Below are 14622 nucleotides of genomic sequence, written 5' to 3'. Positions count from 1 at the left end.
CCCGGGGCTGCTGGTCCCGCCTCCTGCTCCCCGCGGCTGCCGGTGCCGCCGAGGCCTGCCCCGGCCCTGACTCGCCGGGCCCCGGGGCGTCGCGGAGCCATGGCGCAGCGAAGGGCGGCGGAGCGCGGGCCTTGCCAAACGGCGGCGGCGGCGGAGAGCGCCAGGCACCAGCGGCAGCTTCTGGAAGGTGCCGGGGGCTCGGGGCGGCGGGAGCAGGGGTTACCTCGCCCTGGTACCGGACTGTGCCCGGAGCGGGTGTCGGTGGCTCTGGTTGCCTCGGGCACCGGCCCCGTTCCCGTCCCGCGGGCTCTGGGGCGGCCGGGCCGGGCCCCTCACGGTCCGTGTGGGCTGAGGCGGCTCCCGCCCCGCGGGGCCAAAACCGGGCACCGACCCCTTTCCCTTTTCCCTCGCGTGAGGGAACACGCGTGGTTTCGTGTCTCTGTGTGTGTGTGTGTTATTCCACTACCGGCACGCCTGAAGTATAGAAAGTGGAAGCGGCAGGAAGCGCAGTGAGCTGTGGGGGATTTTTTTTTGGCCCTCTAAGTTGCTTATTTGTTTATTTTGCTCCTTGGAGAAGGTGTTGTCAGGATTACCACGGTTACAGGGCAGTGGGACAGGCTGCCCAGAGGATGTGGAGTGTCCCTCAGCGGCGGTACTCGGGGACCGTGTGGATACAGTCCTGTTTGTTCCATGAGCTCTGGGATGACCCTGCCTGAGCTGGGAGGTTGGACCAGATGACCGCTGTGGTCCCCTCCAGCCTGACTGTCCTGGGATGTTGTGGTTGCTTTGTGGATGCTGCCTTTGGCCTCGGCTGACCCAGTGCACACCTGTGGGGTCGCGCTGACCTTAAGCCTAAAAAAACCCCTAAAGCCGATAAAATTGCCAGCTCGCCCAGCCGGCTCCGTGGGTTTCGTCATCCGGTGGCTGCATTTCACAACAGTGAGGTGTCAGCGTGACCCGCTGGAGTGTTGTGTGTTGGCATTGTCGTTGTGCCAGCGGCACCTGCGAGAGAAAACACAGCCCGGGCTCTTGGTGTGTTCTTCAGGTGACCCTGGGTGTGGAGCTGGGTGAGCCTCAAGTGCCTCAGGAGAGAGTGCTTTAATACCTGCACACATACACACCCCGGTGTGGATGCAGAGAGTACTTAGTGTTCATTTCAGTTTTCTCTATGTGTGTAGTTGTATTTGTGTTAATCAGTGTATTGCACGGTTGTGGTCATTTTGGTAAAAATCTAAAATACAGAAGAGGCCTAAAATGTCATTTTGTCACTTACTGCACTCCCATTGCTTCCACAACACGAGGATTTAAAGGCTAATAAACACACACACACACATATCTATCTATCTATCTATCTATCTATCTATCTATCTATCTATCTATCTATCTCTCCACAGGAGTGTAAAATATGTGTAATGCCCAAGACCAGGAGCTGTGATCTTTATATCACAGGCTGGTGTGTGTGTGTATGTTTATGTAGGTTTCCTCCTAATAAGCGTGTCTCACCTAACTGGCTGTGTCTGGTAGTCTTTCATTAGAGAGGGGAAAAAAATCCAAAATCTGTTAATGAGCAGGTTTTAAAGTTGTGTTGTACATCCTGGATATTTACCTTCAAATTAAATCTCTAGTTAATTGGACTGGCAGAAGATTTCTGGCAAAAAGGAAAACATATGTATGGCTTACGTTGTTTAGCTTTGTTTTTACTCTTTACAAATGTATTTATTAATTGAGGCTTAAATTATCATGGATCATAGAAGGTGACTTCTGTGGGATGTTTGCCAGCATAAAAACTTGCAAGTTGTTTGAAAGCTTTCAGGGAATGTGAGCAATGTGTGTTATTGAAAGCATTGGTAGGAAGATGTCCACAGAGAGTTTACTTTAATATTCCCTTAAAGGATAAGTTTGAAATCTGTTGTAAGTTGTGAGGGATTGTTTGTTTTTGTTTTGGTAGTGCTGTTTTTTTTTTTTTTTTCCCTGACTTTGTTTCATGTTTAATTTCAGGGAAGGCTCTTGCAGAAGGTGGATCAGCTCGGACATCACTTCTTATTTTAGTGTCCATCTTCTTATCAGCTGCTTTCCTTATGTTCCTGGTATATAAAAATTTCCCACAACTTAGTGAGTAAGTATGTTATGGAAGCTTAATTTATCAATTTATTTGTTTTTCAGTATCAGATTGTAGAGGAACCTGGATGGGGATATGACATAAACTCAGAGAATTGTTCTTGCTCTAAGGTTTCTGTTGCACAGTGGAGATCCCGTGTTTTGAGGTGTTACCTCTGGCACATCATCAGTGCTAACTGACTGTTCTTAACCACCCTCAGCTGAGAGCCAGAGTGTGTTTGCTTCAGGCTGGGTTCACTTGAAACTTCCTTGTGCCTTGGTAAAATTATAAAATTGTAAAGGCTGTCACCAAAAAGGGAAATCCCTCTTCCTTCCTAGCTAAACCTTGCCTTCTCTTTTTCTCCTCCTTGTTGCACCCAGTACTTGTGTTGGGATGGCAGGCTGGCAGGTGGGACCCTGCTTGTCTGACAGTTTCTTTTTCACTTTTAGTAGTTAATTTTCTGTCTGATTAACTTGCTCAGTTTGCAAGGTCAGTTTGCATGGCCTGATACAGAGACACTCAAATGTGCTGCACCAGATTAAGGTGTGACAGGAGATTTTGCCCTTGGAGCTTTATTTGTTTGTGAGGTGAAGTTGTGCCACTCCTGCTGCACTTCAACTGTTGTGACCCCAGCCCTGAGGCAGCTGCAGTTGGTTTTGGCTGCTTTCACTTGCCAAGGTTTGGTTTGCGCAACTTTTTCTTTTTGATCAGTACTTGGTAAGAAGAAAAAAACAACCTAGAAAAGAAGCACATCATTGTACTGAAAAAAAAAAAAGCTTGCAAATATCTAAAATTGGGGATTTTCTATTATAAACAACACTGTAAATATTAGTTGTTCATCTGAGAGCGTTATTACAATAATAATCATGGTTTGTTTGCTGAAGCTGTAATTTAGTGGTGTAGTGTATCTGATTATCTCTGTATTCAGTAAGTAATTGTACAATACTGTTTGATTATATTTCCATCATTCCTGCTTTTCTTTTTTTTTTCCTCTCCAGAGAAGAAAGAGAATGTATAAAGGTTCCTAGAGATATGGATGATGCAAAGGCCTTGGGAAAAGTCTTGTCCAAATACAAGGACACGTTTTATGTTCAAGTGTTAGTGGCTTATTTTGCCACATATGTTTTGTATCCTTTTTCTGATATAAAGTTTGGATGTAGTCATGCTTCTCTGAAGAGATGAATGAAAAATACAAATTGCTAAGTTCTTGGTCATGGGTGAAGTTTAACATACCTAGCAGTGTCTACAAAGAGACAAAAATATTTTTAAATCTTGGAAATTTAAAAACATTTCTCTGTATATTAGGTTTGGTGTCACTTTAGTGTTGTGATAACTTTTAAAATAAAGTGATATTTGAGGTAGAAATTACTGTTTGTTCTAAAGAAAACTGAGACTACTGCACTGCTCTTCCTTGAGGCATTCAAAGTTCCACATAAGGGTAATTTATAGAACATTTAGCAGTATTTCTGAAGGAAATTTTGGGCCATCTTTCATCTCTGCGCTGCCCAAATTCACAAAACCAAATCTCTGTTTTCTTTTAGAGGAACAAATTTCTGAAGTACTTTCTGTCCAGGGAGACACAAAGGCTACCTATGTTCTGTGTTGACTTCTTTTTCCTGAGTGCAGAATATATTAATTAATCATTAAACACACTCTTAACTGGAACACTTAACTAAAGGTTAATAACTTTAAAGCTGTAGAAGAGGTTGGTTTCACAGTTTTAATGCAAGAGGCTTTTGTAACTCAGGAGAGTCAGCACTCAACATGCCATTGGAATTTATCCTTCAGCTCATTCTTTCAAAGTGTTCCACAAAAAGTATTTCATATTTCCCAAATTATAGATCCAGGAAGAAAATTGAAATGTTATTTTATATATTAACAAGGAGTAGAATAAATTGGCTTTTTATTGAGCTGCTCTAGCAGTTCTAGCTGTGATGACCTTTACTGTCTCAGCAGCAGACTGTGATCAGTTTCCTGGCAAGGTACAGTTACCTCTGAACCTTGACATCACTTAACCAAAGCTGTACTGGCTGTAATGCTCTCAGGAAGATTACTGGGCTTTTTAATATTTCAGTCAATTCAACTTGAGAAAAATAGTGTGCAGGGTTTTTTTACTTGATAACTTTTCTATCCGAAGTGGGCAATGCATCATAATCTCAAGCATGCCTAGCAAGCCTTAAGTCCAACAGCCTGCTTGCTTATGCTACAGAAACCTAATTTTTGCCTTTTAAAAAAAATCTGACTGAAGTTAGTGATCGGCTATTGTAGTTAGTGATTACACCAAGCCTACTGTTAGGAAGTAGTAGCTGCCTTCATACATTTCAGTCTTTCATGGAACGTGTGCTTATGGGCTGGGACAGGCCAGTGAACTTTCCAGAGAGAATATCTGAAATTGCACATCTCTAGTCACCAGTGTAAAATCAGAAGTGTATGTTTCCTGGAAGTCACAATAAATCCTCTGTGGCAGTTGTGGCACAGATAAAGAGAAGAGCGTTGTCAGCTTTTATTACTGAGTGACTTGTTGTTTGTACGTGTAGTGATGGATCCACATCTTGTTGCTCTGTGCTTGAGCTTCTTCTGCTGTTCCACAAAAGGTTTTTTGAAGTAAGGATCTTGAGAGCCCCTGCCTATTTATGCTTTTTCAAATTGTAAAATGTATCCTGACTGCTTAGAAAATTAAGAAGTGTGTAGTTTTTTAGAAACATTTTTTTTCCTTAACTAAGATGCATCCAGCTTGCAAACATTTGCTATTCCTGGGTCTATATTTCTCAGTATCCTGTCAGGGTTTCTTTATCCCTTTCCACTGGCCTTATTTCTTGTTTGTTTGGTAAGTATGGAAAATAATGAGGGCATATATTTCTTTCTATCCATTTGGAATACAACCAAGCATCTGAGCAGTTTCCTGTTGGAAATGATCAGTCTGAAACTGGCATACACTTCAGTTTCTGATGAACTATTGAGTTCTTACTCAGCTCTGCTGCAAGAATAGCATTACCCACAAAATTCACTGTAACATTAGGTGAGGATCCAAAACACTGAGCTGTTTCTCCAGGTTTTCTTAATAATGAAGACATTAGAGTCTCTTCATTATTTCCTTTAGGTTTCCTTCATTTCCTTTACTATAAATTAGTTTAGCTTCTGCCAGAACCTAGTTGTAATTTCACAACACAACTGTGGTTTTATTATCACACTGCAAAATATATCTATTTTTTTAACTGGTTTAAATATGCAAGAAGGTTAGTTTAAGATTTGAAATGTATGTTATCAACAAGCTTTAAAATATACCATGGGCAAAAGATGCAATCATAATGAGCCTTAGTATTGAGAAGATAGAGAGGACCCTGTTCAATTTTCATGTTTGAATTTCTTTAATGGCATTGTGCCTCTTATTTGCAAAGATTCCACTGTCCAAAGTCTTAGAACTACAGAAGCACTCAATATTAACTGATAAGTAATCAATGTTGTCTACTTTGGGTGTTGAGATTGATCTAAATGCCTTAGAAATAAGCTGTCTTGGGTCAACAACATTCTTAGGGAGTGTGTACATACTGCTGGAGGAGAGCCCTAATGGAGGGCTGCATAGAAACCTGCTCTAGCCAGGCAGTGTAGTTAATAGGGGCACAAGGCTGACATTAATTAGTTTCTGCTCATTTGTTGTCTGATTTATTTGGTTTTTTTTCCAGTGCTCAGGACTTGGAGCTTCATTTTGCTATATGCTGTCATACCTAGTGGGACGTCCCGTTGTGTACAGATATTTAACAGAAAAAGCAGTAAAATGGTCAGAACAGGTAAGGTTTGTAGAGATGCTGCAACTTATGGTACAGAATGTGTCATGGGATAGCATGGAAAACTAGGAGTATCCAGTTACACAGAAGGGATTCTGGAAGTATTCCTGATTTTATGTTTTTTCCCATGAGAAAGCTGTTCTTATCTAGGAAGTGTTTGCAACTGATCACTCCTCTGGTTTATTTACTGTCAATAGGAAACTTCTCCAGCTTCAGGTAATTTCAAGTAATTTCTCTCTAACATTAGCACTAATGAAAGCTGGGTTTGTATTTTTGTGTTGGACGAACCTATAGCTGAACGTCTGATTGAAAAACTTTAATTTGAACATGTTATTGTAGCTGGAGCATTTAGAAACATTTTCTTACAGTATCTGGTAACGGCAATTTCAGCAAGTTTTGATTGTGAGATGAACCTAAAGGTTTTGCAGTACAGAAATACAGTGTGAGTTGTACTTGACCTTGTGTGTCTCTTTTTGATACTCTGAAACATTCGAACAAATATTTTTTTGTAAGTATGAAGCACATGTACTCTGTTCAAGATTTTTCTGTATCACATAAAAATGCTTTAAACTTGTTCCTCTTTAGATAAGATACAGAGCTGTGTCTGGCACAATTGACCTTGTTAGATTATCCAGTACCATTTTGACTCTTGACCCAAGTAAATCTTAATATTGCAGTACAATCTTGAGGCTATTCTGAGTAGCAAATGGTTACTATTGCCATTGGTAGAACTGAACATGTGATTTAAAACTGCATGTGCAGCTCATATCTCACTGTTTCCAGGTTAATTGGACTCTATCATGCTTATCATGCTTGCATATTAAGGTTAAGGTGTTTTATATGCAGCATTTTTCAATATTTAAGTATTGTCATTCATTAGGGTTTAAAAAAACAAATGGTGCTCCTGATTTTGATGTTACAGTAAAATCTAAATTTGGCTAAAGCTGAAAAAAAGGGTTGTTGTGACTGGGGTGGGCTGCCATGTGATATTTCATGTGGAATTGCGGTCAGACTGGGTTTGTTTTCAACTGTTTGATGCTTAAGTTTAGTGCAGGTCTGCCAGGACAGGCCAGAGCTGTGGATGCTTGGCTGTCCTTGCAGCTTGGCTCGAGGCTGCACTTTGTGTGTAAGGGCTGATGTGCCAGAGACAGGCTGGAAGGAGAAGAGGCTTTGTTGTTGTAGCATTGGTGTGAGGAGCTGGGCTAGACCTGAGAACATAATTAAGATGTGAGTGAAGTTGGAGCAGTTGTTACCCCAGGGCAAATGTTAATGCTGGGCACTCTAAGCTCTGGGGAGACAGGCTTTGGAGCTGTGCTGGGAGCAGCTGCCTCATGAAGTTCAGAGACCTGACCTGGCTGAGTTTCCAGGTGAGGAATGGAGCTGTGCTTCAAGCCTGATCACGAGTTAGGTCAGAACGGGTTGAGGAACAAACTTCATTGCCAGTTGCTGCAAAAGCTTTGGGAATGGGATGACAGGCTGGCCGTGGTGACTGAGCCCTGGCGATGCCTATGACTCGTTTGCTGCTTGAGTTGGCTGAGTCAGTGAGACACATCACCCCTGCTCTGCCACACTGAATCACCTGTTCCCAGGCTGATCTCAGTGCTAGTTAACAGGTCATTGACTGGGCATTCTTCCACACATCACACGTGTTTTACTGATTTTTGTTTGCAACATGTAAATGTCTACAAAAGATAGGGGGAGAAAACCTCTTTAAACCTCTGTGGTTGTGTATTTTCAAGGCAGGGATTTTTTTAACCAAATTTTTGTTTTGTTTTGGCAGGTTGAACGTCATAGAGAACATCTCATTAACTACATAATATTTTTGAGAATAACACCTTTCCTCCCCAACTGGTTTATCAATATCACATCTCCTGTAATCAACGTGCCATTGAAAGTGTTCTTCATTGGCACTTTCCTAGGTAAGAATTGTGGCTAGTGAGCCACAGTTTGGGGTGGCCAGAAGAAGGAGTGTACACTACAGCTTTTTTAATTGGCATATGTTTGCAAATACTTTTTAATCTGATTAGGAAGCAATCCAATATTTCTCCTTTATGAACTTTATTAAAACGTTCATTATTTTTCCTTTATGAAAAATGAGTTTGTAAAGACAGAACTTGAAATCTGCATAGTCTAAAGAGCAGAGATTATTTGCTTAGTCTCCTGTATTTGAATTTGCATTAAAAATATAATGAATGGCTTAAAACCAGTTCTTTGGATAAAGTTTTTTTTTAACTTTGAATTCTGTATTTACAGCCCTCTTTTTTAAAAAAGTACAAGAGAACAATATATCAATATTCTGATGTTAAAATTTGGACTAATTTTTAAGTTTTTTTTTACCCTAACAAGGTGTTTTTTCATCCTTTCCTTGCTGCAGGTGTAGCACCACCGTCTTTTGTAGCCATCAAGGCAGGAACAACGCTGTACCAGCTTACAACAGCAGGGGAAGCTGTTTCCTGGAACTCTGTTTTTGTTCTCATGATTCTAGCCATCCTCTCCATCCTACCAGCTCTCTTCCAGAAGAAATTGAAGCAGAAGTTTGAATAAGGATCAAACTGGACCAGAATTTCCCATACTTCATCTCAGGATCAGCACTTCTGATATTTGTATATTTGCTTTTCTATTGGATCTTAAGCAGTTAAAGGGGAGGCTTGTGATTGATAAGAATGTCTTTAAATGAACACATGGCCTTAACCTGAAGGAAATGTGTTCAGAAATGTACTGCATATAGTTTTGTAACCAAACTCCAGTGTTTTACTTTGGGAGGGTGTGTGTGTGGCCCTCAGGATGAGGGAAGTGAGAACACAGATGTCACATTTTGCTCTAGTTACACGTAGAGCAAAAACTGTGATGTAGACACAAACTACAGGTGATGCTTTCTAACACTTGCAGGAGAAACCCCTAAACTATTCAGTCCAACTTTGTAACATTCTCTGTAGGCTTGCATGTGATCTGGTCTGAGTGCATTTCTCACTAACAATATCTCCCTTCTTTTTCGCCTTGGGGAGTTTCAAAATAATACAACGGTGCTCACTCAGAAACAAAGGTTCTTTGCAGTACTTCAACTACAATGTTATTCTCATCCTTGTTTACTTCTATTTATTACTGCTGTATTTATGGAATTAAATACTTGAACCTGCATCTGCTTTACTTACTGGATTAACAAAGGCAAAGCGTCACATCGTTCCCTCTTGGTCCCTGTAAAGTTTTATTCTGGGAGCAGAAATAGGAAGGGAGGGAGCAGCTTAGAATTCTTTTATCTTGGCTAGCTGATGATTTTTAAGTTCTAATTTTCATTTTTTTTTAATGTTGATTATTTTGCCAATATTTCACTTGCATAGATTTATCCTGCCAACTTAAGAAAAGTGATGGTGTGATTATATAAAACTTGCAGTTCTCAAGTGATTTAAAAATGCTTAAGCAGTGTAATATTACCATTTCTCAAGCAATATGTAAAGAGTATAAAAATTCTCATTGCAGCTTGATTAGCTAAAAGAAATGTCAGGTACACAAACTGGTGCAGTTCCTATCAAACAGCTGATCCCAAATAATGTTCAAAGCTCTTGTGTGGGTGTGTGTAAAAATGGGGGTTCCATTGTCTGCCAGGCAGTGACAGGCAGTGGGCACCCAGCCATGGCTCACCTCCAGTAGCAGTCTGTGTATTCTCTCAGTAAGGTACCAGATACCTCCCCCTGTGCTTCCAGCTGTGCTAGTCTGTTGTGTTGTCAGTGGAACCCCCTCAAACAAGGCCCTGCTCACTGAGGAACTGGGCAGCACATTGGTGTTGTATCTGACTGAAACCAGTGCTGCTCACGTGGTTTGAGCTGATGCCCCTGCAATGTCTTGCTGAACAGGGACTCAGCACATGTGCTCCAGTTCCAGGGTTTATTAATCTGTGTCCTCGTGTAAACTCTTCATCATATCACAGATCTTGAAGATACAAGAGAACAGTCCATGAATGTGATAATGTAAAAGGTACTGACTGGTACCTTTAAAGGGTTTATTCATTTTTGTAACATAATGTTAATTGACTGCTTTGTTTCATCACAGTATTACTTGTAAATATATAGTAAATGTTATTGATACACCATTTGTCTTTTATTTAAATCCAGGCTGCACAGTAAATGATATTTTTTACCTAAGTATATAAAGGAATTTATATCAGTTTTGTTTGCAAGTTTATTGTAAGATCATTCAGCTTCAGCAATTCTTCTGTCATTTAGAATTTACTCTAAAAGTGTACTTTGACATTTAAAACTAAACAGTGATTACTTTTATTGCTGCCATTCTAATCTCCAGGGCTCCTCTACCCAGGGGATTTATTCCATAGTAAACTTGGATGTGAATTGAGCCATGTGAGCAAGTGTCCCCCAAACTACTGAGTGTGAAGCTGCTGTAGACTTACAGTCTACTTTTCTGCAGAGTTAACTGTTCATGCAGATGAACTCTCAGAATAAGTTACCTACTACTTACTTTCCAAAGGCTTTTCCCAAGATTTGTCTTGATTCCTGGTCAGTAACAGAAGCTGTTGTAAAATCCCTCCCATGCTGTGTGAAGCCAATGTTTTGGTGGAACCTTGTCACTAAAGAAGGAGCTGAACTCTCTTTCAATCTAAGGTGACTTGTGCTATCACTTGGCATTTTCACTGAGTTCTGTTTCACTATGGAGATGGGATCAGGCCTTGTTACTGAAAACCTGTTGTGTTTCAACCACAAGACTGGCCTCCCATCACAATAACTAAAAGCCTTAAGACCTTAAAAAGGTTCAAGATAGGATTCTTTACTTTTCCAAAATCTTAGCATTGTTTTTAACTCTTCCCTTCTGTGTTTATATTCAGCTGCCAGCAGCCTGAGGTGCTTTCCTATCCTGTGAGGACTTCTGAGGGTTGTACAGGGTAAGGCAGGCCTTGTGGAAAGCAAAAAAAGCACTGTGCTGTGGGGTACTGTACTAGCCTACTCTTTCCTTTGGGGACTCCAGCAGGTGATCCAAGAGATAGCCATAACATTCTGACAGAAAAACAGTGGCTACCATGAAACAAACCAGGACATCAGAAAGATGTAGCTTTGTTTTTTAATTGCAAGGGATTTTAAGCTGTTAGGTGACCTGTTTATCTTTTGGAAATTTTTTTTTTGTGATACCTGCATGACATCATTACTAAGTGTCTCTTGCCATTTGATAATAAAGCTGTTATATAAAATCTGAAACACTGTATTTTTTGAGTATAATGAAGCATGCTGAACTTCCCATTAATCCCAATTTTTTTATTAACTTGTTTAAGAGGGGTGAGTTCTTAAGTGGTATTTTTAGTCGTTGATTAAAAATTAAAACTGAGCTGACTACATCTGTAGATGACATTAATTCTACCTTTATTTCTAAATAAGTAGGTAAATTTGATTCCTTTTCTCTCCGAAATTAATTTTTCATATACAGCAGTAATTTTGAAAAGTTTATTTGGTTTGCACTGGAAGGCAACTGCGCCTAACTTCTGTCTCTTCAAATACATCTGTTTGCATAAAGTGCCCCTCTTTGCATTAATCCCTTATGGAAGACCCCTGTGCCAAAGTTATTTCAGCTTCATTCACCTTCCCTTACATTCTGTCAAGGCCAGTTTATGAAATGTTTTTATTGCCGTGTATATAGAAAATTTGCTGAAAGGGTAAGACAGAAGAAGTAAAAGTCAAAAATAAGAAGCTTTTGCTAGTGAAGGTCAAACCATGTTTTTTGTTTTCAGGCTGCTGAAGACTTCTGTGTGTTTCTGAGAATTTTCATCATTTGTAATTTCCTTCTGTCACAGTGTGGGGTTTGGGAACCCTATAGTTTAGTATGGCAGCCCTAAGAGGGAAATGGAAAAGGGTTTTGACAGAAAAGCGGGATCCAGAGCAACTTTTAGAAATTTCCATCAAAGAGAAGTAAACACTCCAACTATTTTTATGACCAATTGATGTCTTGCAATGACAGACATTTATAACTCTCAGCTGGCGGCTTTATAGCTCCAAAAGCTTCAGCTTTTGTCACCCAAACTGAAAGGAGTTACAGCCTTTTAGTACTGGCAATTAATATAAATAATGGCATAATGTATTTACTAACATAACCTAACTCCCAGTTCTTAAAAATGCTCCACCTAGTGTGATAATTCCCATTTCCTTGTTTTATAGTACACAAGGAAGAATCGAGGTCTGGATTAGGAGAGCTCAATTAGTGACTGGTGTATATGTGAGAAGCCTCATAAAAGCTCCCTTCTGTAGAGAGTCTTCCAAACACAGAGGATTCTGCTCCTGTGCAGCTGTGGGACTTCAGGGGTCTCCTCATAGTCTGAAAAGGTTCGTAGGCCCTCAAGAGGGCTGGGAATGCTTCAGTGGGAAATTGCTTTTAAAATTCTGCCTCAGAATTGAGATCTAATGTTACGCTCATAACGCCTGATTTTTCTTTCACAACCTAGCCCTGAGGAGTTGTATCTAAAACCTGGAATTTGCAGTGTTTACTGTACTTGGAAGAATTCCATATCATGGAGAAGTATGCTGAGCAGATCGCTAAATCATTCTGTGTTTGACTCTTTGTTCTGTGTTAAACTGACTTCTTATGACTGTGAGAATGATAAACTCCCGGTCAACCCTGAACTTGTGCAGGATTTGCTTCTTCAGCTGGATCCCTCTAAGTCTATGGGGCCTGATGGGATTCATCCAAGAGTACTCAAAGAGCTGGCTGGTGTCATCATGACACCTCTCTCAATGATTTCTGAATCTTGGGAATCTGGAAAGGTTCCAGTCTACTGGACTCAGTTTTCAAGAACACCAGGAAGGATGACCATGCAAGCTACAGCTTGTCAGTCTGTGTTCAATGCCCGATAAAATCATGGAGAAAACTTAGTAAAGTTTTTGATACTGTCTCTCACAGTATCCCTCTGGACAAAATGCCCAGCACTCAGCTGGGTAAACACATCATGGGACAGGGGAGTGGCTGGCTCACAGGTCAGGCAAAAAGGGCTGTACTGAATGGGGTGTCCTGTCACTAATGGGGTTCTGCAGGGTTCCATCCTCAGCCCCATTCTCTTCAACATCTTAATTAATGACCTGGATGCAGGACTGCAAGGAATACTAGGTAAGGACTGGAAGGAGCACTAAGTAAGTTTGCTGACTATACAAAATTGGGAGGAGCTGTAGATTCCCTCGAAGGCAGATGCCCTGCAGAGAGACCATGAAAAGGACTGGACAATCACCAACCATATGAAGTTTAATAAAGACAAGTGCTGGATTCTGCATGTTCGTATGGAGCAACTCTGGATGTACGGACAGACTGGGGAGTGAGATGCTGGAGAGCAGCACTGTGGAAAAGGGACCTGGGAGTTCCCGTTGTTGGTAAATTGAGAATCAGTCCATTGTGTGGGCTCCTGGAGCTGGGGAGAAGAGGGACAGTGCTGCAAGGGAGTTTAGGAAATGTTATACACCCTGATGTGTCAGTTCTGCTCTGAGCTGTGCCCTGACGTGTGAGGATCTGTGTGTTAGCTGATCCGGTGTGCAGCCTCTATTCCATGAGTCTCTTGTGGAGGTGTCACACCAAACACATGGTCAGCAAACTGCAGCCAGATTCAAGTGTCTGGTTTTGCAGACTGGAGAGGATTGTTTAATGGTAAGAGTCACTGATTGGATTTTTGTTTTCTTAAAGAATCCAGGGTAAATATCTTAATCAGAGTCATTAGAAGACACCACATACAATCAACACTCTGACAACTGGAGCAATTTGTTTGTGCTTTGAGCTCTGTTACTTTTCAAAGCTTAGTTCATCTTGGGAAACGGCTGCCCTGAAAAAAAAAAAATCCCATTTCAGACTTCTTCAGTTCTCAGAGTAATGTTGAATGGAACTATAATTTGCTGTTGTGTTTTCCTATTGCTTAATAAATAAACTCTTCCAATAATGACTGGGACTGCTGGCAAAGTAAATCTGAATTAGGTAGTATGAGGAACACTCAAGGTATCTTTGCATCAAGTTCTGTTCTTCACTATTTTAAAGACTTCATTCTCTTTGACTTAAGGTTTGAGCTTGAAAATACAAGTCTTTGCCATAGAAAACAGCAGCTGAATCAACATTGATTGTCTTGCCAAAGACAATGAATCTTTTAAATCTCTTCATATTTACTAATAGGTCTTTATGATTCTCTGGCTAAAGAATCCTGGTTTCCACAGAATTCACAATTTCACAGATTTTTCTCAACATCATAAAGAATACTTTCAAGAATTCATAATGTTGTCTAGAGTGTTGTTCTTTTATTCAAGGCCATCTAAACAATTTGCAAAGTTTCCTGACAGAATTGTCATATTTTGGGTGTTTCCTGTAGTAGGAACATTGGTCAAGACAACTGACAGATAAAACCTGACAGATTAAGCCTTTGAAGTGGATGTCACAGAGGTTCTTTGTGGTCACTTGGAAGGCAGAGAATTTATCTGACAAAATAGGAAAGAGCTTTCCACAGCAAAAAAATTGGGTTAACATTTTGTTGGTTCTGGTTCACGCAGTTCCACCCATCTTGTCCCTTTCTTGTAGCAATTCAAAGCAATTCTGAGTTTCTTGGTCTGAAACTCTCCTTTTAAAAAATTATTCCTTGTTCCTGACCCTGTTGCATAGCAAGGCATGTGTGCATTTAAATACTGCTGCTCAACAGTATCTCTGGTAAACCTCTCGCCCATCTAACTTTATTTACTGATTATTTACAACATACATGGTTATTTCTGGAGCAGTTAAGGTGCA

The 14622-nt window shown here is 40.7% G+C and overlaps 1 protein-coding gene across 1 annotated transcript; it reads left to right on the top strand.

Annotated features, from left to right (window-relative positions):
- The first annotated feature begins 49 nt into the window (after positions 1-49).
- On the top strand, positions 50-11383 carry TMEM41B (transmembrane protein 41B). The gene is made up of 7 exons (XM_083863940.1): positions 50-187; positions 1999-2116; positions 3097-3225; positions 4832-4925; positions 5782-5886; positions 7664-7802; positions 8258-11383. Exons 1-7 carry the CDS (start codon positions 100-102, stop codon positions 8425-8427), a joined length of 843 nt encoding a protein of 280 aa, XP_083720066.1. The 5' UTR covers positions 50-99; the 3' UTR covers positions 8428-11383.
- The last annotated feature ends 3239 nt before the right edge of the window (positions 11384-14622 follow it).

The sequence above is a fragment of the Zosterops lateralis genome, assembly GCF_965231275.1.
Source record: "Zosterops lateralis genome assembly, chromosome: 6".
In the NCBI taxonomy this organism is placed as follows: Eukaryota; Metazoa; Chordata; class Aves; order Passeriformes; family Zosteropidae; genus Zosterops; species Zosterops lateralis.
The sequence above is the reverse complement of the archived record's forward strand: the minus strand, read 5'-3'. Positions and strand labels throughout refer to the sequence as shown.